Source organism: Pollachius pollachius (genome assembly GCF_949987615.1).
Source record: "Pollachius pollachius genome assembly, chromosome: 20".
Taxonomy (NCBI): domain Eukaryota; kingdom Metazoa; phylum Chordata; class Actinopteri; order Gadiformes; family Gadidae; genus Pollachius; species Pollachius pollachius.
The window spans coordinates 4600785-4622861 of NC_136953.1; the positions used below are offsets into that span (position 1 = coordinate 4600785).

General features: G+C 44.2%; 2 protein-coding genes and 1 long non-coding RNA gene across 3 annotated transcripts; 2 read left to right on the plus strand and 1 right to left on the minus strand.

The window, feature by feature from the left end:
* Positions 1-1042: 1042 nt before the first annotated feature.
* On the plus strand, positions 1043-2496 carry LOC307091095. Its single transcript, XR_013812705.1, has 5 exons — positions 1043-1294; positions 1407-1448; positions 1715-1846; positions 1958-1992; positions 2155-2496. It is a non-coding gene; the product is annotated as an uncharacterized lncRNA (long non-coding RNA).
* Positions 2497-6083: 3587 nt separating this feature from the next.
* rbm4.3 (RNA binding motif protein 4.3) lies at positions 6084-20204 on the minus strand. Its single transcript, XM_079758231.1, has 8 exons — positions 19982-20204; positions 18739-19169; positions 17931-18605; positions 17575-17597; positions 12056-12483; positions 9250-9671; positions 8381-9085; positions 6084-8047 (listed from the first exon to the last, which is right to left on the minus strand). Exons 2-7 carry the CDS (start codon positions 19145-19147, stop codon positions 8424-8426), a joined length of 2619 nt encoding a protein of 872 aa, XP_079614357.1. The 5' UTR covers positions 19148-19169; positions 19982-20204; the 3' UTR covers positions 6084-8047; positions 8381-8423.
* Positions 11129-12788, plus strand: tifa (TRAF interacting protein with forkhead associated domain). The gene is made up of 2 exons (XM_079757987.1): positions 11129-11234; positions 11932-12788. The coding sequence occupies exon 2, from the start codon at positions 11953-11955 to the stop codon at positions 12577-12579; it is 627 nt and encodes a 208-aa protein (XP_079614113.1). The 5' UTR covers positions 11129-11234; positions 11932-11952; the 3' UTR covers positions 12580-12788.
* Positions 20205-22077: the final 1873 nt, after the last annotated feature.

Here is a 22077-nt window from a genome sequence, read left to right on the forward strand (position 1 = left end):
TTGACTTTTATTCAGGAAACAAGTATCTTCCCTTGGACCCAATCACCTAATGTGTACTGGGCAACAAATCCACATTGAAAAATAAAAATGAGTGGGCATTCATATGCCTCAATCGCCATTTACTGGAGGATGTCTCTGCACCTGCTGACTCTTCCTCTGTCTAGCCCCGTAAAGACATGAATCATAGGTTTTGAAGGATAGCACAGATTAGCTAGTGGACTGGAGCCTGATGGGAGGACGCACCACAGGACCAAGTTGTTCTATAATAAAGCAATCAGGTCAATTATTGGCTCTGTCGGTTAACATCAAGCAAGACCATTTTGAAATAGAGCCTGGGAAAATTACAAATGACCTCTTCTACAGGTCTGGTGATTAACCTTAGGGGTTCTAACCCACAGCCTTCAGCCTGGTTAGTGAATCACACTAACCAATAGACTACCGCCCCCTGCGTGTTATGGCTGGATGCCTCACACCTCCGGCCCGCATGTTGATGTCAGAGATTAAAATTAGTTATATTTCTTCACATGGGTTGAAACCACCTGATATTTCTATGGCTGAGGAACACAGTCCCACACAGGGACTTCAGTTCCACTTCAATATTTGTACACCGAGACTCTCTCCACTTTGTGGCTTTTGATAAGCCGAAGGTAGCACACAGTTTTTTTAAGTTAGCTGACACCGTGAGACTATTATTGTTGTCTCAGTTCATCATATTTTCCACAAGCCTTTGAGTGTCAAGGAAAAGAACTGAAAAAGTCGCCACGCCTCTACATGCAAGGTCTAAAAGAAGAGCTTCGAGGCATAACTCACAGTGATGACTAAAACAGTGATACGATATCTACTTCTAAACACCTTTGGTAAGTAGAACTTCTCTTTTTGACTTAGATTTGACCTCTACCCTCACTGCCAATTTAACATCTCTAACTTGTGTGTGCGTGTGTTACAGTTTTGCTCATTATCTCACCCTCCGTGTCTCAGACCGTGGAGGTAGAGGCGGGGGACAATGTCACCTTGTCATGTAGAAATGCGTCTGACACTCCCACACTGTCTTCCTGGATGAGGGCAGGTTGCACATCCAAGCCCTTTGTCATCTCCAATGGGTATGGAACTTCTCCCTCGACAGGGAGACACAGTGATGGTATCCAACGACGTCGATTTGTAACGGAATACGGTCCATCTTTCATCAATCTTACAATAATGAAAGTGAATTCTTCAGACTCTGGCTGGTATTATTGCATTTTTTACCTTGGTAGGGATGTAGTTGTTGTCAACTCAACATGGTTGTTGGTTCATGGTAAGATATGTTTTTTCTATGATTATACCATTGTGTCGATAAACACACACTTTGATATACATTTAATCTTCCTTTTTTTTCACCGGTAAATTTACTTTTTCTTTGTTTAAAGAAAATGGTACATTTCATGAAGAGGATGACTCAAATTCTGAAAGTAACAATCCTTTTTAAATTATTTGTTATAGTTTGTATAGTTGTATAAACAAGTTGAATTAACTGCTTATAATTGAATAAAAACCTGCAGAAAAAAACAGACTTTAAAGAAATATATACATATAGGCCTAAACAATTAATTCTCATTAATACATTTTTAATTTAAATTAAATTAAATGAATTGTACTGAGATTCAGTTAGAATTGGTTCATGAAATAATATTGGTTCAAATGTGGATAACAGATGATCCCATCTTTATCCTCCCAGAACCCCAGCCGGTGAAGTGTGAGGGTAATTGGATCATGGTCGGAGGACTCTTTGCTTCTGTGGTCATCATCCTGGTTCTGGTCATTGTCGGACTCGCTTTTAGAATAGCACATCAAAGTAAACTTCAGAAAGGTCAGCCAATTCTTTCTTACAGAAATAACCATGGTGTGCCCTTGTTTCAATTGAGGATCCATGTAAGAAAAATATTTTCTGTATTAATATTCTTTTATTCATATTTTTTAGAAACTTCAAATCAACCTCAACTACAGGAAAGCCAGGTAACACATTTCTTGCTACACTTTACATTTTAAAATACGCATTGCCATCAGGGAAGGTAAACCTAATGTAGTATGAGTCTTATTTCTAAAAATGCATTGTCAAATTTGATTAAATATTTTTTATATATTATTTTATATCAATATAAACATATATTTGCCCAGGTTCAGGAGCTAGATGAAGTAGGCTACTCGATGTTGAGTTTCCGTCAGAAGAACAGAAGAGGGGGGCCCAGACTTAAGGACCTAGACACGGCCGTCGTGTACGCAGCAACCAGAAGACTTTAGGAATCTCTCAATCTTAACCATACCTGGACCCTTTTTTTACAAGATATGGAATTACATTGCATTACTAAGAAGTCATTAAGAAACAAATAAGCTTGCAAATATATCGAAAATATTTACATTTTGTTGATTACAATATGCATGTCACTTATATTTTTTTCTAGTTCACGGGCACACGTTTGGTATGAAATGTATAGATTTATTTAATAAAAACGAAAACATTTGCCAGTTAAAGCTCTCCATGAATAATTATGGTTTAACTTTGCTTTTTATAAACCAATGAATTCTATAACAAAACATAAGAATTTCTTTATTTATGTCCATTTCCATCAATGCTTTCATTTTTATGGGCCACTACAACAACCCAAGGCCTCATTTAGGTTTAATTTCCTCGTGTCAAAAAATGGAGTGAAATTAAAAGGTGGGCTTATCAGCAAATATAAGTCATAAAAATTTTGAGAAAAATAGGCAATAAAAGAAAAACATGTTTTATTGGCAGTTAATTTTACAAAATGTTGACGCAATTGAGAAGAAACATTCCAGATTCCTGAAAGATCTACAAAGTGAGTAGACCTTCTTGTTAGTACTGTCCTGCTAATGTTTCAGAGGTGAGACAAATTTAGACATGCCATTTTCATATTGCCCATCTTTTGACCAGCTTACCTTACATCTGCATCGGTGTGAGACCAGGCTAAAACATGGTATATGCATCAGCGAATATGATCAATGTAAAAACCTGACACCAATATCTAGGATTGGCAAGTCGAACCATTTCTTTATGTCATAAAGGTCAGTGTTCATTTTCTGGGGTCACATCGAGAGGATTGAAACTTAAGCTTTAAATTGGGACTAGCCTGAGCTCCATATGGAGTTAAATGAGGAATGCCATTGTGAGCATTTCACTGGGTTGATAACCTTATTTTAGCAAAGTGTAATAAGAGGGTCAACAGTGGTCGTCAACTTTGACTTTTATTCAGGAAACAAGTATCTTCCCTTGGACACTATGGATGCTATGAAAACATTTCTAATACAATACATTATGTACCATAAGAATGAGAGAACTTAGACCTGATCAACTAACGTGCACTGGGCAACAAATTCTCTCTTCCTCTGTCTAGCCCCGTAAAGACATGAATCATAGGTTTTGAAGGATAGGACAGATTAGCTAGTGGACTGGAGCCTGATGGGAGGACGCACCACAGGGCCAAGTTGTTCTATAATAAAGCAATCAGTTAAATTATTGGCTGTGTCAGTTAACATCATGCCAGACCATTTTGAAGTAGGGCCTGGGAAAATTACAAATGTCCTCTTTAGAGTTTGAGCTTACATCCAAAGCAGTGGATTCAGACATGTGATCAATGAGCAGGTGTACGGGTAAGGCCTCCGGCTCAAGGAGGGCTACAGGTCTGGTGATTAACATTAGGGCTTCTAACCCACAGCCTTTAGCCTGGTTAGTGAATCACACTAACCAATAGACTACCGCCCCCTGCGTGTTGTGGTTTGATGCCTCTCACCTCGGGCCCGCATGTGAATGTCACAGAGATTCAGAAGCCTATTTCCTCACATGGGTTGAAACCACCTGATGTTTCTATGGCTGAGGAACACAGTACCAGGGACTTAGGTTCCACCTCAAGTATTGTACACCGAGACTCTCTCCACTCTGTGGCTTTGATTAACGACGAAGGTAGCAAACTGTTTTGCAGTTAGCCCCCATTGTGAGTGTATTATTGTTGTCGCAGGTCATCATATTTTCCACAAGCCTTTAAGTGTCAAGGAAAAAAACTGAAAAAGTTGCCGCGCCTCTACATGCAAGGTCTAAAAGAGCTTTGAAGCACAACTCGCAGTGATGACTAAAACAGTGATACGATATCTACTTCTAAACACCTTTGGTGAGTAGAACTTCTCTTTTTGACTCAGATTTGACCTCTACCCTCACTGCCAATTTAACATCTCTAACTTTTGTGTGTGTGTGTTACAGTTTTGCTCCTCATCTCACCCTCCGTGTCTCAGACCGTGGAGGTAGAGGCGGGGAACAATGTCACCTTGTCATGTAGAAATGTGTCTGACGCTCCCACACTGTCTACCTGGATGAGGGCAGGTTGCACATCCAAGCCCTTTGTCATCTCCAATGGGTATGGAACTTCTCCTTCGACAGGGAGACACAGTGACGGTATCCAACGACGTCGATTTGTAACGGAATACGGTCCATCTTTCATCAATCTTACAATAATGAAAGTGAATTCTTCAGACTCTGGCTGGTATTATTGCATTTTTTACCTTGGTAGGGATGTAGTTGTTGTCAACTCAACATGGTTGTTGGTTCATGGTAAGATATGTTTTTTCTATGATTATACCATTCTGTCGATAAACACACACTTTGATATACATTTAATCTTCCTTTTTTTTCACCGGTAAATTTACTTTTTCTTTGTTTAAAGAAAATGGTGCATTTCATGAAGAGGATGACTCAAATTCTGAAAGTAACAATCCTTTTTAAATTATTTGTTATATTGTATAGTTGTATAAACAAGTTGAATTAACTGCTTATAATTGAATAAAAACTTGCAGAAAAAAAACAGACTTTAAAGAAATATATACATATAGGCCTAAACAATTAATTCTCATTAATAAAATTTTAATTTAAATTAAATTACATGAATTGTACTGAGATTCAGTTAGAATTGGTTCATAAAATAATATTGGTTCAAATGTGGATAACAGATGATCCCATCTTTATCCTCCCAGAACCCCAGCCGGTGAAGTGTGAGGGTAATTGGATCATGGTCGGAGGACTCTTTGCTTCTGTGGTCATCATCCTGGTTCTGGTCATTGTCGGACTCGCTTTTAGAATAGCACATCAAAGTAAACTTCAGAAAGGTCAGCCAATTCTTTCTTACAAAAATAACCATGGTGTGCCCTTGTTTCAATTGAGGATCCATGTAAGAAAAATATTTTCTGTATTAATATTCTTTTATTCATATTTTTTAGAAACTTCAAATCAACCTCAACTACAGGAAAGCCAGGTAACACATTTCTTGCTACACTTTACATTTTAAAATACGCATTGCCATCAGGGAAGGTAAACCTAATGTAGTATGAGTCTTATTTCTAAAAATGCATCGTCAAATTTGATTAAATATTTTTTATATATTATTTTATATCAATACAAACATATATTTGCCCAGGTTCAGGAGCTAGATGAAGTAGGCTACTCGATGTTGAGTTTCCGTCAGAAGAACAGAAGAGGGGGGCCCAGACCTAAGGACCTAGACACGGCCGTCGTGTACACAGCAACCAGAAGACTATAGGAATCTCTCAATCTTAACCATACCTGGACCCTTTTTTACAAGATATGGAATTACATTGCATTACTAAGAAGTCATTAAGAAACAAATAAGCTTGCAAATATATCTGGAAATATTTACATTTTGTTGATTACAATATGCATGTCGCTTATATTTCTTTCTAGTACACAGGCACACGTTTTCTATGAAATGTATAGATTTATTTAATAAAAACAACATTGTCAGTTAAAGCTCTCCATGAATGATTATGGTTTACCTTTGCTTTTTATAAACCAATGAATTCTATAATAAAATATTAGTATTTCATTATTTGTCCTCCATTTCCATCAACGCTTTAATTTAATGGGCCACTACAACCACCCAAGACCTCATTAAGATTTCAACTCGTGTCAAAAAATGGAATGAAATTAAAAAAAGTGGGCTTATCAGCAAATATAAGTCATAAAAAAAATTGAGAAACATAGGCAATAAAAGCAAAACATGTTTTATTGGCAGTTAATTTTACAAAATGTTGACGCAATTGAGATGAAACATTGCAGGTTCTTGAAGATCTACAAAATGAGTAGGCCTTCTTGTTAGTACTGTCCTGCTAATGTTTCAGAGGTGAGACAAATTTAGACATGCCGTTTTCATATTGCCCATCTTTTGACCAGCTTACCTTACATCTGCATCGGTGTGAGACCAGGCTAAAACATGGTATATGCATCAGTGAATATGATCAATATATATACCTGACACCAATATCTAGGATTGGCAAGTCAATCCATACCATTTCTTTATGTCCTAGTGGTCAGTCTTCATTTTCTGGGGTCACATTGAGAGGATTGAAAATAAAGCTTTAAATTGAGACTAGCCTGAGCTCCATATGGAGTTTAATGAAGCATGCCATTGTGAGCATTTCACTGGGTTAATTATGATATTCAAATAAATTGTCAATTTAAATCCAATTGAAAATGGTGCGTTCAAAAATGAGCAGGAAACGGTTAGTGATTGTGCCTGTGAAAGGCTATAGGCTGCAGGTTCTACATCCACTATTAAGCAAATGCATTTACAAAGAGAACCAAACACCTGGACAATTAGTTATTTTTACCTTCTCAGGTTCCCCCATTCTGTTTCCTAAAAGTCCTAAAGAACACTGTCACATCAATGCTTAATCAGCAGGTAACCGACACTGCATGCAACAGCAAGCCATTACCTTCTACACGGAGTCATCTGGAAGGCATAACATGAGCGGTGTTGGTGTCTGGTTCTCCTTTAAAACAAGTCACTGTGAAAACCTTCAGCACTCTCGTTACCTGTATCCTGGGGTTCTTGCATGTACTCACCTGTGGTTAAAAGAAAGGGCTCCACCACCGTTCCCCACATGAATGCGGTATAAACTAGGTAAAAACACTAGGAGGTAAGAGCTGGAGTATAGCCGGACGAGGATCGCATCGAAGCCCATTTATGCCCACTTGAGAGTGACAGGGAGGATGACGAATAGGCAACGTGGACACGAGGTTGGCGGTTAGCCATTTGTGATCGAGGCTTCTCACTGCCGGCCAAAAAGGGGTCCCATTCTACCAGCAAGTGTGACGTTTAAAAGCCACCCTTCCTTTAAATCTACCCCAGTGCGACGTCACATGAGACCAACCAACCAGATGTATGAGGGATAGATCAGCTGACCAACAGCACCCAGTGGGCCATACTAACTGGTTATGCTGACCTACCCACCAAACAATCTGTCCGTGGACACGCCCACGTGTGACGTCACTCACTAGGGTACATTTTGCCTTGAAGTGGCTGACCAACGTCATACCTGGTGGTTGAAGAGGGACCCTTTAATGGGACAGTTAGTCGGTATACAGGGTTTAATGGCGATGAGACATTTTATGCAGGGAGCGACGTTAGTCGACGAATATATTATAAAGAAACGTGCGGCTGAAGTATCAAGAACATCGGGATCACGGTATGAGGCCTTTATTGAAACCATTTCCGACAAAGGAGGCGACATTTTTCTTTTCTTTAAATCGCATTTCGGTATTCTTTCTTTACAGACGATGTCAAATTTAAGTCACAGCAGATGTTTACCAAGCTGTTATACGCCGTTAGAACGGGAAGGCCCAGAAGATGGACCCAGTGCGTACGTTCGATACCAAATAGAACCTCCAAAACAAGTGACGCTTTTAAAAAAGCTTCCCATGGCACACACACAATAGTAGAATACTAATTAACGTAATTTTTACAAAATTACAAAATAAAAAACGACCTATAGCCAGACTGTTAAAACGACTACAGCACAGTGACAAAGATAAAAACGAGATAAAAAAATGAAATCTGCTCCAGAATGTTATAATTAAAAATACAAATGAAATATAATTCATAAGGAGACGAGGACGACGGTTCCTCCTGAGAGCGGGGAACGAAACGCGCTCCACCGTCGCCGGGGAAACGAAGAGCGCCGAGAGCATCTGGCGAGCGGAACGATCCTGTGGGATAGAGCAAAAATATAGAAAACATCAACATCACGCTCTGCAACTAGAGACAACGGGCACTGGGACCTACTTTAAAAGATATATATTAGTGCTTTTACTTTAGAGTCGAGTGCCGCATCTTCCTCCACAGAGAAGATACAATAAAAAATATATATGACTCGTATGGTTTCTTGTTTTCCCACATACGATTGAGATGAGGATGTTCGTCCCAGTGAAACCCATCCTTCCTTACAATGTCCCTCCAACCAGAGGATTTTAATAAGCTTCCCTGCGAGACCTATGGACTCGGTGTGACTGTCGTTAGCGTAGCGCGCATGTTGTCCTCACCTTGACGTGCACGCTGGGAGGAGGGGGCGTGGGCGCGGAGGAGCTAATAAGCGTAGCGTGCCGGCGGTGGCGGAGGCAACCGCTCAGCGTAGGGGTCCCGGGGGCGGTGCACCGCCCCGTACGGCGCCGGCTGCCTAGAGGGGGAGAGGCGGGAGCGCTCGTACCCGTAGCCGTTACCGGCGGGGGGCATGGGGAGGGGCGGCGCCCGGCGGAGGGGGCTGCGCTCTCGGGGGTAGTACGAGGACGGCGGCGGGGGCAGGGCGCGGCGATCGTACGGGTCGAGCGGCGCCGTGAGGATGCGCTCGCGGACGGCGATCGAGGGAGGAGGAGGAGGGGGCACGGGGCCGGGGCGGCGGTCATCGTAGGCGGCCGGCACGCCGTAGGGGCGGGCGCGGTACTTCTCGTAGTAGTCGACCACGCCGTAGGCCTCGCGCTCATAGGGCCGCTCGGCGTACACCGCACGCCGGGGGGGAGGGGGCGGGGGAGGGGGCGTGGGGTAGCCGGGGGGCATGTGGTGGTGGGGGTGGTGGTGGTGGGGGTGGGGTGGGCCCCTCATGTAGCTGGGCGGTGGTGGGGGGGGCTCGTGTCGGTCGCCCGGATACCCGTGCGGCGGCCAGTAGCCTCCCTCCTGGGGCGGGGGCGGGTAGTCGTCCTGTTCCTCGTGCCTTGGCCGGCTCTTGGAGATCTGCACGTGTATACGTTTACCTGGGGACGGACAGGGTGGGGGTGAGGAGGATGAATCGGTATGGAACGCACGGGCACAATGATAGTTTTTACTGGATAGCCTAGATTAGGCCTAAATTACACCCCGGAGAGATAAAGCAATATTCATGTTGCCCCATACTTTGGAACATTCATGTCTCCCTTACCTTGAAACTCTGTGTTGTCCAGACCCTTAATGGCATCCATGGCCTCCTCGGAGTTGCACATGTGAACGAATGCAAAGTTCTTGACGACGGCACACTCCGACACACTGCCGTATTCCTCGAAGAGCGTGCGGAGCTCCCCGTCATCACCCTTGTCCACGTTGGCCACGTGCAGCTTCACGGCACCCTGGTTCTTGCCGTGGCTCGCCTCCACGTTGATCTGGGAGCCGTGGAGCTTGTGCAGATGCAGGGTCTTGATGGCCTTGACGGCCGCCTTGCGGTCGTCCATGTGGACGAAGGCAAAGTTCTTGATGATGGAGCACTCGGTGACGGTGCCGTGCTCTTTGAAGAGGGCCTCGATCTCCTCCTGGTCCGCCTCCCGCGGGAGGTTCCCGACGAATATCTTCACCATTCTACTTTTGGATCTGTTTCAAGAATGTCAAAATGGGTAAATTGTATGTGTCAGTCCTTTGGTGTATTACCAGGCAAGGTAATGAGAGGTGGTGATTTGCAGTGATTTCCCATATTCTCCTTTTTTTTTTACATGCCTGCTAGACAACATCTCATAAAAACCAGAGCATGTGATGGTGATTAACCCCTAAGCGACACATGCACTAGTTTACCTCGTGCCACCTACAACACTAGGCTACCCTGACCTCATAAATCAGTCATAACCAAATACAATTAAACATTTACGCATATGAAATAGTTTTATGCTTCTTAAATACATTTGCGTTACATTTACCGATATGCACAGAGCACCTTGGACGAAAGAATCCATTTCTGATAAATTGCGGCTAATGCTAAGTAGCTAGCTAGGCCATATTATCAACAAAGCCCCCCGATCCATCCACGGTTAATACCGAATTCCACTGCCTAATAAAACCATCAATACTTTCACTCCTTATTCCAACGTTGATTTAAAGTTGAAATCATGTACAATTGATCGATTTACAATAGAATACGTTAATTGTTACCTTTTAACCGGGAACCGGTAGCCTCAATGAATGGCGTTCAACCTTTGACTGTCAGAAGAACCGTCTTCTTCTTCTTCTTTAATGGCGCTCAGCCTTTAACTTATCGGGGTATTACTGCCACCTACCGGCGGGCGTTTATTTTCGGAATATTGGCGTGGCCATAGAATGATTCGTAATTTCGCGGCCTGGAGTGGGGGTCATCAGCTTGACAGGACCCGAAGAAGCCCCTATCAGGACGACGAACGAGGAACGAGGAACTTCTTTCCTCGTTCTGTTGGCACCTTCTACATTCCAGCAATAAGTGCTCACTGTCTCTGTTTCATTGCATTGTTTCCAAGTTCCTGTGGTGTGTTTCCAGTGTTGTGCAGTGTTGTGATTGATCCCTGTGTCCTACCCGTGTTAAAATGCCACCATTTCTTCCAACGCCCACATGATATTGGATTATACAGATGTTTTTGTCTGTTTTACTGGTATGGTCCAAATACTCTAGAGGTTTTGTATGTCCATATATGGTTTGGTCAGAAGCTCCGCCCCCCTGGCTGTGAGATGTTATCCGTTTTAAAACCAAGTTATTTATTGATGCTTTATGGTGGAGGAAGCCAGCGTTGTTATTCGGCTCTTCCCAGAAGAACTTTCCGTTCAATAAAGGTGTGTGAATGTTATGTAAACAAAACCGTCGGTGTCCAGTGAGGGTCCCATCCGAGTAGAAAGCAAAGGAAACCGTGGGTTCATAAATTATTTCCCGTTTTTTCTGCCCATTTGGTAAAAAACCGAAGTCACTATTATTAGTTACTTTCAGTTCTTTAACCTTACGTAACATCATTCTGAGAAGTACATCCCTCTCCCCCTTAAGATGAGAGCGTGGGAGGGAGTTGGAGAAAAGGGGGGGGGTTGTTGCTGTCTGTCTACGCTGTGTTTGAAAAGCCACCGTTAGAGTTGTTCCTGAAGTCCCTCCGAACATTTTGGCCTGGCAGTGGATGTCGTAGAAAGTCGCAGCAATTTCATGCAAAGGTAGGCACTTGCGGATGATTTAAATGGACCCACCGAGCCGTTTAGAAAGAAACCTTGTTTCAAAAGGCTACTTAAAATGGTAGGCCTATGAGGATGAGTGGGATATTAGTGAGCCTGTTCATATGCTTATCTGTCGGTGTCTCCTTTTGAAATTCTTTCACTTTTCGTTTCTGCAAATAGCAATATTTTTCACATGTAAACATGTCAGGATCCAGGGTCATTCTTAATAGAGATACCACATTTAAAACAAAAATAAGTTATAGGATTGTACAGCAATTTTTGTATATATTTATTGTTTGTAAAATAAAACAAAAATCATGTGGTCGAAAATCTCCAATTTTAGAAAACAGACCTCAGTTGCTTTTTGGTTTGTGTTGCAATAATAATTGTGCCACACTCATTAAAAAACAAATGGTAGAGTCCACATCTTTTTGGCCGTTCTTACACAACTGCTTTACAGACATGAGTCTAAATCCCTTTCACTTCTATGAGTCTAAGGGATATTATATTAATATTGTGCACACACAATTTCAATATATTCATTACGTCATTATGGAGAGGTGGCCACTAGTTATTACGTAAATGAACACACGCTTTTACCCGAGGCAACTCGCAGTGTAGTTTGGGCAGGTTAGGGGTTAGGATCACTCTCCGGCCTCAGGTTAACTCGTTCCTGTTATTCTGTGTTGCATTTCAGTCCACCGCCACCTTCTCCGTCATGGATGTCTCCCAGACCCTGGAGACTGAGGAGGACCAGTTAACCTGCCTCTACATCAGCCTCTACCATCCACAGCAAGGCGCCAAGGGCATGTTCCGCCTACTGCCCCTGGGCCCGGGCACGGGGCACCACGCCCATCCCGCTGACGAGCCGCTGAGGTTCGGCCGCGACCAGCAGGCCTGTACCTTCGCCCTGGCTGACCCCCGCGTCTCCCGCAAAAAGCTGTCCGTCCAGGCCTTCCGGACCCCGCGGAGCCCCTACCTGCAGTTCAGCGTGCAGAGCTTGAGCCAGCGGGGCCGGGTGTCCGTCGACGGCGTCTCCCTGGTCTACCTGGAGAGGTTGGACATCGGGGCCACGGCCCTGGTGAAGTTCGGCGACTACGAGATGCTGATCCGGGTGGAGCAGGGCGAGGCCGTGGCCAGCTTTGAGGTGCTGTTTGACGTACTTGAGGCCCGGCCGGCGAGGGCGGGGGAGGCGGGGCCCAGCATCGCTCCCGTCATGGAGACGGGGTGGTCGGAAAGACCGGCAGACCTGAGGAGCCACGGACAGGGGCCCATGGAGAGACAGGGGCCCAGGGAGAGACAGGGGCCCATGGAGTCGGATGAGACCCTTCTGTTTCTAAGCTGATCAAGAAGCTCTGCTGCTGTTCTTCTTTCCGGATCACCCTGTGATGATGGATGATTGTATGAACATTTGTGGCCGCACATTTCATTATATATATTTGTGAACTATTTTTATAACATTGTGTGCCACGTCAAATCCAACTTTTATTGCAAAATAATGGTTAAACATTGAGGCAATGAGACTGATTTAAGATATTTTATTATTGACTTAACTTTTACTGTTTATTTAATTAATTTTTATTAAATGATTGAAAAAACAGTAAGCTGTGGATCTATTTTTGAATCGATGATCAATGATAAAGCGAACAAGGGTTAAGTACTCACTGTCACATTCCGAGGAACGGGTTTTTCAAGAAGTCGTTAACGGACAGTGTCTTTATTTGAGCCAGGGTACTCAAATGACACAAAGCATTTCAGAAACTCAAGTTTTAAAGAGAAGCTTTACTTTCTGCTTGTTCCACTCTGCTTCAGCTCAATCAAGGGATCCTCAATCAAGCAATGATTAAGAAAAAATGCATAGGAATGAGAATAAGTAACACCCAGGTTTTAGCAGGAAAACTTCCGCCCAGGGAGATACAAAAATGTTATCTGAGTGCAGAAACACTGACCCATTTGGGTTTCATAGAAGCGGGCGCGAGGGGCGTGGTCAGGCGTCAGAAAGCAGGTCACTCCCACTCGAGCGAGGTTAGCAGCCATAACAATCGCGTTTTACAGAGAATCACTCCCAACTTAACATAACAAAGTTAACTCTTTAACCCGTACACTCTTTTTTGTCCTTGAGGCTCTACGCACTCTTGATGGGGGTTGGAAGCTCCACCACCTCATGAACAACGAGGGTTCTGATGAGTGCATAAGCACCACCCCATCAACCCCACCCTGGTTTCCATGCACTGTGACACCACTTCTCCCACATAATCAACTTCAAAACCATCCTTCATTACAAATGCATACATACGCCTACATACCAAAAATAATTGCACACCCCCCTTGAACTGACGCTCAAAAACTCGTCTTAACCTGCTCCTTCACACACACCCATGTCAAAGCACCGCTCAAAGGAGGACCAGGCTTTCTGCTCCTCCAACCCTTGTCTCTGGAAGGCCCATAATGTGGTCCCCTTAATGGCTCCTGAGACTCTGGCCTCTTATAAAAACAGTCCTTTGAACAAGTATTTTCCGCCTGACAACTGTATTAACAGCAGTGTTCGGACGGGACATGCGTTTGATCCTGTCATTGCTTTTTTTGGAGATAGAATGTAAGAGGAGAAAGATGGCTTTTACTGTTAGAGATAGCCGAAAACAGAAGGAGATTTGCTATATGTGCTAGCGGGAGTTTCAGCAAACATGAATTGAGGATCCACCCATACTTAAAGAGTGCAGTCCTTGTACTAGCCGTAACAGGCACTCAAGCATGGAACCTGTGAATGGGTTGCTGTACGTCTTGAAATGGTCTCTGGTTTGGCCATTGTTATCTTACTTGTTATCTTACAGAAACCAGTAGATTATTGCCTCAAAATAGTCTATATTGTTCACATTCGGTTGAAGGGAAGGCTGCCTTATTGGGAAATTCCATCCAAGAAAATTTAGACTTTTTTTTCGCACACCAGTTGGAATGTGAAGAGGAAGTGAAAGAAATGTGTGAGGGTCGGACACATATCTGGTTGTAGTAAACCCTCAGTTTGTCCAGCATGACCTGTGGCACTTCTTTTGACTTCAGAATGTTGATTTAAACCGTACAGTTAAGTAGTTTAATCATTTGAAACTTCAACCTCACATGGCCTACAGCTTTAGTCTATATTGACCTACGATTTGATTGTCGAAGGAACAATGCTAAATCTAAATCACTAAATCATGATGTAGTCATCAGCAGATGAGTTTGAGTCTCAGTCAGTGTATGCGTGCTTGCTTGTCATGTGGGAAAGTAGATATATGGTCATAACCTTTATCTTCCTGTGATATCTTACCGTTAAATATGATAAAGCCAACTCTCAATGGTGTTGGTAATACCTGACCGGTGCCCCCGGTAAGTGAAAGGGAGAGGTTATTTTCCAGTGACCTACATTACTTTAATTTCCATGCAGTTTTTTAGTTAGTGATTAGAAAAAAATTGACACCAAGGCAAGGTCTGGATCAGAATAAATATTTAATTATTATTATTTTTTTTATCCAACGATAAGTTATCACGTTAGTCTACCACATGCACCACAGTAGTTTTGGGTCAAGAGATCATTTGGGTTGTTCCTTCTACAACAAGATAAGACAGACCTCTCATGTGCATCATCATCACTGGGCTGGGCCTTAGCAGGGAGGTCGAGTGAGGGGCCCGTTTAAAGTTCCTGGGCATCCACAAATCTTGAGGACATGACCGGGGGCCTGAATACCCCTAGCTTGGTCAAGAAGGCCCAGCAGCGCCTCTTTTATCCGAGAAGCCTGAAGACACTCTAGCTGCACGGGGCAGACATGGATGAGGGGCAGACATGGATGAGAGGCAGCAGGCAGTCACAGCGGCCCATCTACCCCCAATTCACGAACCTGAGACATCCACTTACATACATCTAACAGACCAATTTTATTTTTTTTGCTGGCAAGTAGAGTTGTTGCCAAAACAAATATCGTTGTTTTAGGTCTAATCATAAAAACGTGTTTATTACGTGCTTCTATGCATTGGGGTGTTGGGATCTGTAAATGTTCCCAGACAAACAGTATCTCACCGGACAGAACAGACACCCACCACGACCAGCATCTGTGCCTTATCATCTGCATTCATTATGGGTGGGCTGGGGGGGTGACGACTTGGTTTGGTTTCAGTTGCATGACTGCATCACTGATCTACATTGGTTTTTGATGTAGTGGTTCTGATCCGTTGGCCTCACATCCTTTCCATGGAGTAAGACCATATCGGCTGCCTGCAGTTGAAGAAATTACGACATTTTTTAGATACTGTAAAGAGCATTACATGGGATCTCAAACTACACAAGCAAACACCAACTCAAGAATGAGTCCAATGTTTTAAAAAGGTGCCTCGTAGCTACTACAAAAATTATAAAAAAAAGAAGGTATTTTCGAACCTTTGAAATTCTGGCACCCATTCAAAAAAGTATGACGTTGATTAGCCTTTAGAAGCCCGTTCGGGGCTTAAACATTTTTCTTTAAAAACTCTGTTCAGTTTACCCATCATTCCAACCTCCGGATTTCACAAAGGCCCTTTTCAACTTGGTGACCTACCTAGAAGATAGCAAATTTAGACCATAGGCTCTTCCTATTTTCATTCAATACTTCCTGCAATATAGGAGTAAAAAAATAGAGCTTCTATTTTACTTGCTAGCTCAGGGACATTTTTTCCCCCTTTTTGTAATGGCCTGTACATTTAGTTCTCTTGATGTGCTCCCCATATCAAGTGTAAAAGGCTTCTTCTTAGGGCTGTCTGTCATAACAGACTTGAGGGCTGGAAGTGTACCAGCAAGGTAAGGGAGAGAAGCTACAATTTCTGAGTTGATCACCAGTACTTTCCCCGTAAAAGGTATGATTTCTTTGTTCCCATTGAAGCAGGTTACCTTACCTAATCTTTGGTAGCTTTTTCTCCCAAATAATATTTTCCATATTTTTTGTGTTTTAGCGATCTATCAGTTCTGAAAATAGGGGCTCTTCCTATTGGGCAAGCCACTGAAATCACCTTTGAATCCTACACGTAGATTCCCATCAGCGCTGGTCCTGACTGGCGCTCAGCCAATACAGTTCATCTGGCCGCAAGCCGCCGCTGCCTTCCCACGGCGGCTCCCCTGCGGTGAGAGATCAGGGTGCAGACAGTTTAAACAAGAGGGCGGGATGTGCGCGGGATGTCACAGAAAGGTCATTCTGGTGTAGTACCTACCCAGCTCATCCTGTCAGAGGGGTCTCCTGATGGACACTTACCGTGTAGCGCCCGACTCCTGGCATTGCGTTACGTCAACCCCTATGCAGGGGGCGAGGGGTAGGGTAACCTACAAAGAGCACAAACACTGAGGATACCAGAGTAGGTAGCGCCAAACAATGGGGTGAAGGGTTACGTGCAGTGCGAAGGGGAAGCAAAGGTCAATGAGTGAGAAATATGCATGATGGGAATTACACAATTGATACATGTACATCATTTTTTGTTGTCGAAGCAACACGCGAACATATCGGAGCTAGCAATTACGGCTCAATTGTTTAAATTGAAACAAGGTTTAGTTACGAAATTAAGGATAGTTAAAAAATGAAACTTGGACTAGAAGGCCTCACCTATGATTGATGCAATGATGCGAGTGGGAACGCCGAATTCTTTGTTGGTAACATGTGTTTATTTAAAAGACTTGGAAATGAAAAGAGGTCTGAGGAAAATAAAATCATACATGTCGTTGCTAGATGTATTAAAGATTCAATATCCGCAAAAGTAAAAAATTATAATTTTAAAACAACAGTGTAAATGTGATTCGTCATGCGTCGCAAATATATGGACTGTTAAAGTTGAACAATCTGTGACACAAGCGCTATGATTACAACGCCACTACAACGGCATGACTCCTGTGACTAGAAACAATTCAGAGCATTTTGAAAAAAACAAACAGAAAACCCTACAAATAAATTGTCTCACACAAATCGGTTATTTAACTGACGAACAATTAAGTCACAGTTTTCTTAGTCTATATAAAATAATCACCGAAAAGCAGAAAATAGTTATTTTTGTCGATTGACGTTTTGTTTAAGTAGATGAGGCACCTTCACCAGTAAACTGCAAACAGTTGAATTCTGAATAGTAAAACAAACATGACAACAAAATAATAATAATCAAAAGAAAGGCGCCAACATCAGCCCAAGGATGAGGACGTGTGATTCGAAGCCATCGTATGGTTTTAAATTACGGACACGTCCGCAATAGTCGCTTCCGTGAAGCCTGATGGCGAACGCAACGCAATCCGCCGTAGACTACAGTGGGGGGTTCGAAGGGGGGGGTTGCGGGTATAGCGCCACGTGCATCAGCAGACGACGATCTTGACATAGTCTAAACCTGGAAAGAGAGCACACCACACAGGTCAAGCCGGCTTTACACTACAGGACTCGCGCAAGTCTCATGTTTAGCACTTTCAGTCAAGATGTCGATGGTCATCAAAATACACGTAACGGCTTTCGGGTTTCTTACTATGGTTTAACACCTTCTTGAATATTCTTTTAACGCAAGATTCTCATCTTAACTGACCCAGCTCGTTTCATTCAAAGCGTTTTGGCCGCAGTATTGCCTCCTTCCCAACCTGGAGTGCCTGGTTCCCCCCACCTCGGTGCGCCCCTGGTCATGCTCCACTCACCTCGGGTCTCTCTCTTGCTTTCCAGCGATGCTAATAGCCAGCATAGCGTGGCGGCGGCGGCGGCGGAGCTCCGTACGGGTCCCTGGGTCGGGGCATCGTGTAGATGGGGGGCCGGGGCACTGGCGACAGCCGGGACCTCTCGTACGAGTAGCCGTTGCCGGAGGGGGGCGGCGGGACGGGGAGAGGAGGGCGCCGGATGGGACTCCGGTCTCTGGCGTAGTAGGCGCCGGCCGAGGTGGGTGGAGGAGGAGGGGCCAGCGATCGACCGTCGTAGGGGTCGTAGGGCCGTTCCCTCGCAGAGGGGGGTGGTGGTGGGATGGGGGGCGCCCGCCTGTCCATGTAGGGCGCTGGGGCGTAGGAGGGCGGCGTGGCGTAGGACGGCGGTGCCGGGTAGGAAGGCGGGGCGGCGGAGGCGTAGGGCGCTGGGGCGTAGGGTCTTGCCCGGTACTTCTCGTAGTAGTCGACCACGTTGTAGCCGTCCCGCTCGCCGCCATACGGGTGCTCCGGGTAGGCGGGCCGACGCGGAGGAGGTGGCGGGGGTGGGGGAGGAGGGTACCCATGCATGCGCCCTCTGTAGTGCATGTCGGGGTGGTCGGGTCCCGGGTAATGCCGGGGAGGAAAGTAACCCCCCCGGTGCATGGGCGGAGGGTACTCCTCCTCCTCTTCTCCGCCCCGCGGGCGATTCCTCGACATCTGGACGTGAATGCGCTTGGCTGCAGAAAGACACTTTGAAAATCAGAGACCATCGACAACTCTATGCTAGAATTCAACAACCAAAGGCTTGCTTACAAGCAGCAGCAGTGGTTACCATGTGACACATGATACATGAGAATGTGCGAGACGTACCCTGGAACTCAGTGTTGTCCAGTCCCTTTATTGCGTCCATCGCTTCCTCGCTGTTGGGCATGTGCACAAAGGCGAAGTTCTTGATGATGGCGCACTCGGACACGTCGCCGTACTCCTCGAACAGCGCGCGGAGCTCATCGTCGTGGCCCTTCTCCACATTGGCGATGTGAAGCTTCACGGGCCCGTTGTTCTTGCCCCTGCTGGGCTCCACGTTGATGGGCCGGCCGTGGAGCTTGTGGCCATGCAGCTCGCGGATGGCTTTGGTGGCCGACTTCCGGTCATCCATGTGAACGAAGGCATAGTTCTTGTACTTGGCACACTCTGTGACCTGGCCATACGGCGTGAACAGAGCCTCCAGCTCATCCTTCTCTGCCTCTTGGGCGATGTTCCCAATGAAGATCTTCACCATAGTAACGGCTCAGGGATGACCTCTGGAAGACATGACGAGAACCACAGAGTTTAAAACTACGTCAGGACAGCAGAGTCGGTCACCAGCTTCCGCAAAGGACTCAAGACTCGTCTGTTCAGAGTTCACCTAGACAGCATATCTACCCCCTCCCACTTGTGGTATGTTGTACGTCCTGGCCCTTTATGTACGCACTTATTTTAAGTTGTACGTCCTGGCACTCAACAAAAAAAGTACCTAGTTGTGCAGCCTCTTATCCTAGCTATATTTGTCTTATTCAGGGAAAGGGTTAACCTAGCGATTGTTGGCACTTGGTTCTATGAACACCCTTACTGCACTGACAGAGATATATTGTTTCACCTTTTTTTAAATGTACTCCATGCAAGTCGCTTTGGATAAAAGCGTGTGCTAAATGCCCTAAATGTAAAACAGCTCCGCGTTCGTGTTGTGTTAATGGCGGGCAGCAGAATGAGGAAGTCCAGGTCGACGTTCTACCTAACTAGCTGGATGACTTAAACGCAGACCTTGAACACAGGCGTCACAAAGTCGCTCTCAAATGTAGACATCACCTACCCCTATCTGTTCATAAATATAGAACATATACGGATGTAAAGAACACGATGAACCACTCACATTAACGGTACATGTGTTGCTAGCACCTTTGCTATCCTGATTAGTCCATGCTAACTCAAGCTAATGTAGCTTTTTTCCGCCATCTTACCACATTCATTTATATAGTGAGAATTGAGGAATATTCCTACCGTGCAGGTTTCATAAATTATCTGAATTACACCTTAAAATGAAATATAAGTAGGATTAAAAGCGATGTGAACTTACCAAGACTGCCCGACCAACTACGGAGTCGAACACCGTCGAGTAGAGTTGTGACGTTCACGAACGAACCGAATCTATTGAACGGCTCTTTAACATGAACGATGGAAACCGAGTCGCAGTGGTGAGCCGTTCTTTTTCTTTGTCGTTCTTTTCTTTTTCTTATCGCTGTCACGTTCACGGCATGCGCACACAAGCTCCTCCTCCCACTCCACTGAGACGAGAGCAGCTATCTAGCCTTAGCTAGCCGACCGGAAGTTTCAACACAAAGCGGAAGACAATGACATTAAAAAAGGGGCGTGGCTGAATAAGGTGACGGTTGATTAGGTCAGGGCCCTTTATTGTTGATTAGGTCAGGGTCCTTGATGGTTGATTTGTTCAGGGTCCTTCATGGTTTTTGTGGTCATGTCCAATCCTCTGATACTATAAACCAGGGCTATTCAATTAATTTGGAATTGGGGCCAGTTCATGAAACTGAGGCAAAATAAGGGGCCGGAGAATATGAGTAATTATGGTAACAAAGAAATTACAAAATCATACTGAAGGAGTCAATATAATCTATTTTGTAAATGCAGAACAACATATGAACATTGTGATGCAGTAAGACACATAGGCCCAAGGCATTGTTACATTCAAATGGCAATACAATGTTGAAAAATCCGAGACACAGACAATTAGAGAAATGCAATTAACTAACAGAAAACATCCACTTAATAGCACATAACTGTACCAACTTTACAGCTCGTTATCCTCAATTGACAATGAGGAGATAAATTTCAGTGTTACAAGTAAAGAGGGAAATACTTCTCAGAAAAATCTAACTGTCCCCCTTCTCCACTGGCTAAAAACAGAAATGCAGCTAAATGGTAACTGAATCCAACTCACACTTTTTTCCTTCTAAAAAAATAAAATAGACTGCCCCATAAATCCACGCATGGACTACTACTGTACTCACTTCTTTCCATTTTGAACATAAATCAGACACCTTAACAATCAGTCTAGTTCAGCCATATCACAGGTATTTAAGATTGCACTCATTTGAGTTACAGGCAACATCAAATGTATATCCACCAACAACAATAAAACCAAAGTGCATAGTATGGTACAGAATAGAACTATAACAACATAACAGTGCATGACACTTTATCAAGGCAAAACATTTCAAACTGCATTCAACAATAATACCACATCAAGAAAAATATTAAGAGCATAATATGGGGTGAATAACATGTTAATTGCATCATACTGTTCAAAAATCAATCCTCATTTCTTGCTTGACTAACATGCCTGTTACCTTGCATGTAGTTTGCCAACATTTGCCATCTAATGAGAAAAATGGCATTTTTTTGACTTGGCAAGAGCAGTGAAGTCAGGTGTATATGTTGTCAGGGCAATGCGCAAGCACTGTTGCAGATGCTGGTCAATGAGGGATATGCGATTGTGAGTTTTAATGGCATTCATGTGTGAGAATGACGACTCACAAGTGTATGTTGAGCCAAACATTGTCAGAAGAAAAAGTGCAAGACCCCTTGAATGTGGAAATTTCTCTCGGCTGACCGCATGGGTCCAGAATTTTTCAAAACCTGCCTGCTGCAATGACTGTCGCAAGTCATCTGACGACTGAATGTCAATGAGTTCCAGTTGTAAAGACCCCTCATCCAATGACGATACCAGCTCCTTTCCTTTTAATGCAAAGTCTGCCTCAACATTCACACAGAAAGGGTCCTTCACAAATCTAATCACTTCACTGGAGATGCTGAAATCCTCAAACCTAGTGGCAAAATTGTTTTTCAATGAGTCAATCAACCCTGACATCACCTCGGTAATTTGCAGGCCAGATTTTTTCAATGTGGGGAAGTGGAGCATCTTGCCAGGACAAAGATCAGCAGAGAAGAGTGAGAGCTTTCTTTGAAAAGCATGAAGAGCTTACTGGTCACTGTTGAGAACATCACTGTATCTCCTTCTCCAACTGCCAAAAACCTTGGTGTAGTGTTGGACAATCAGTTATGCTGCACCGCAAACATCACTGCGGTGGCCCGGTCCTGCAGATTTGCACTTTACAACATCCGCAGGATCCGGCCCTTCCTCACAAGGGAAGCAGC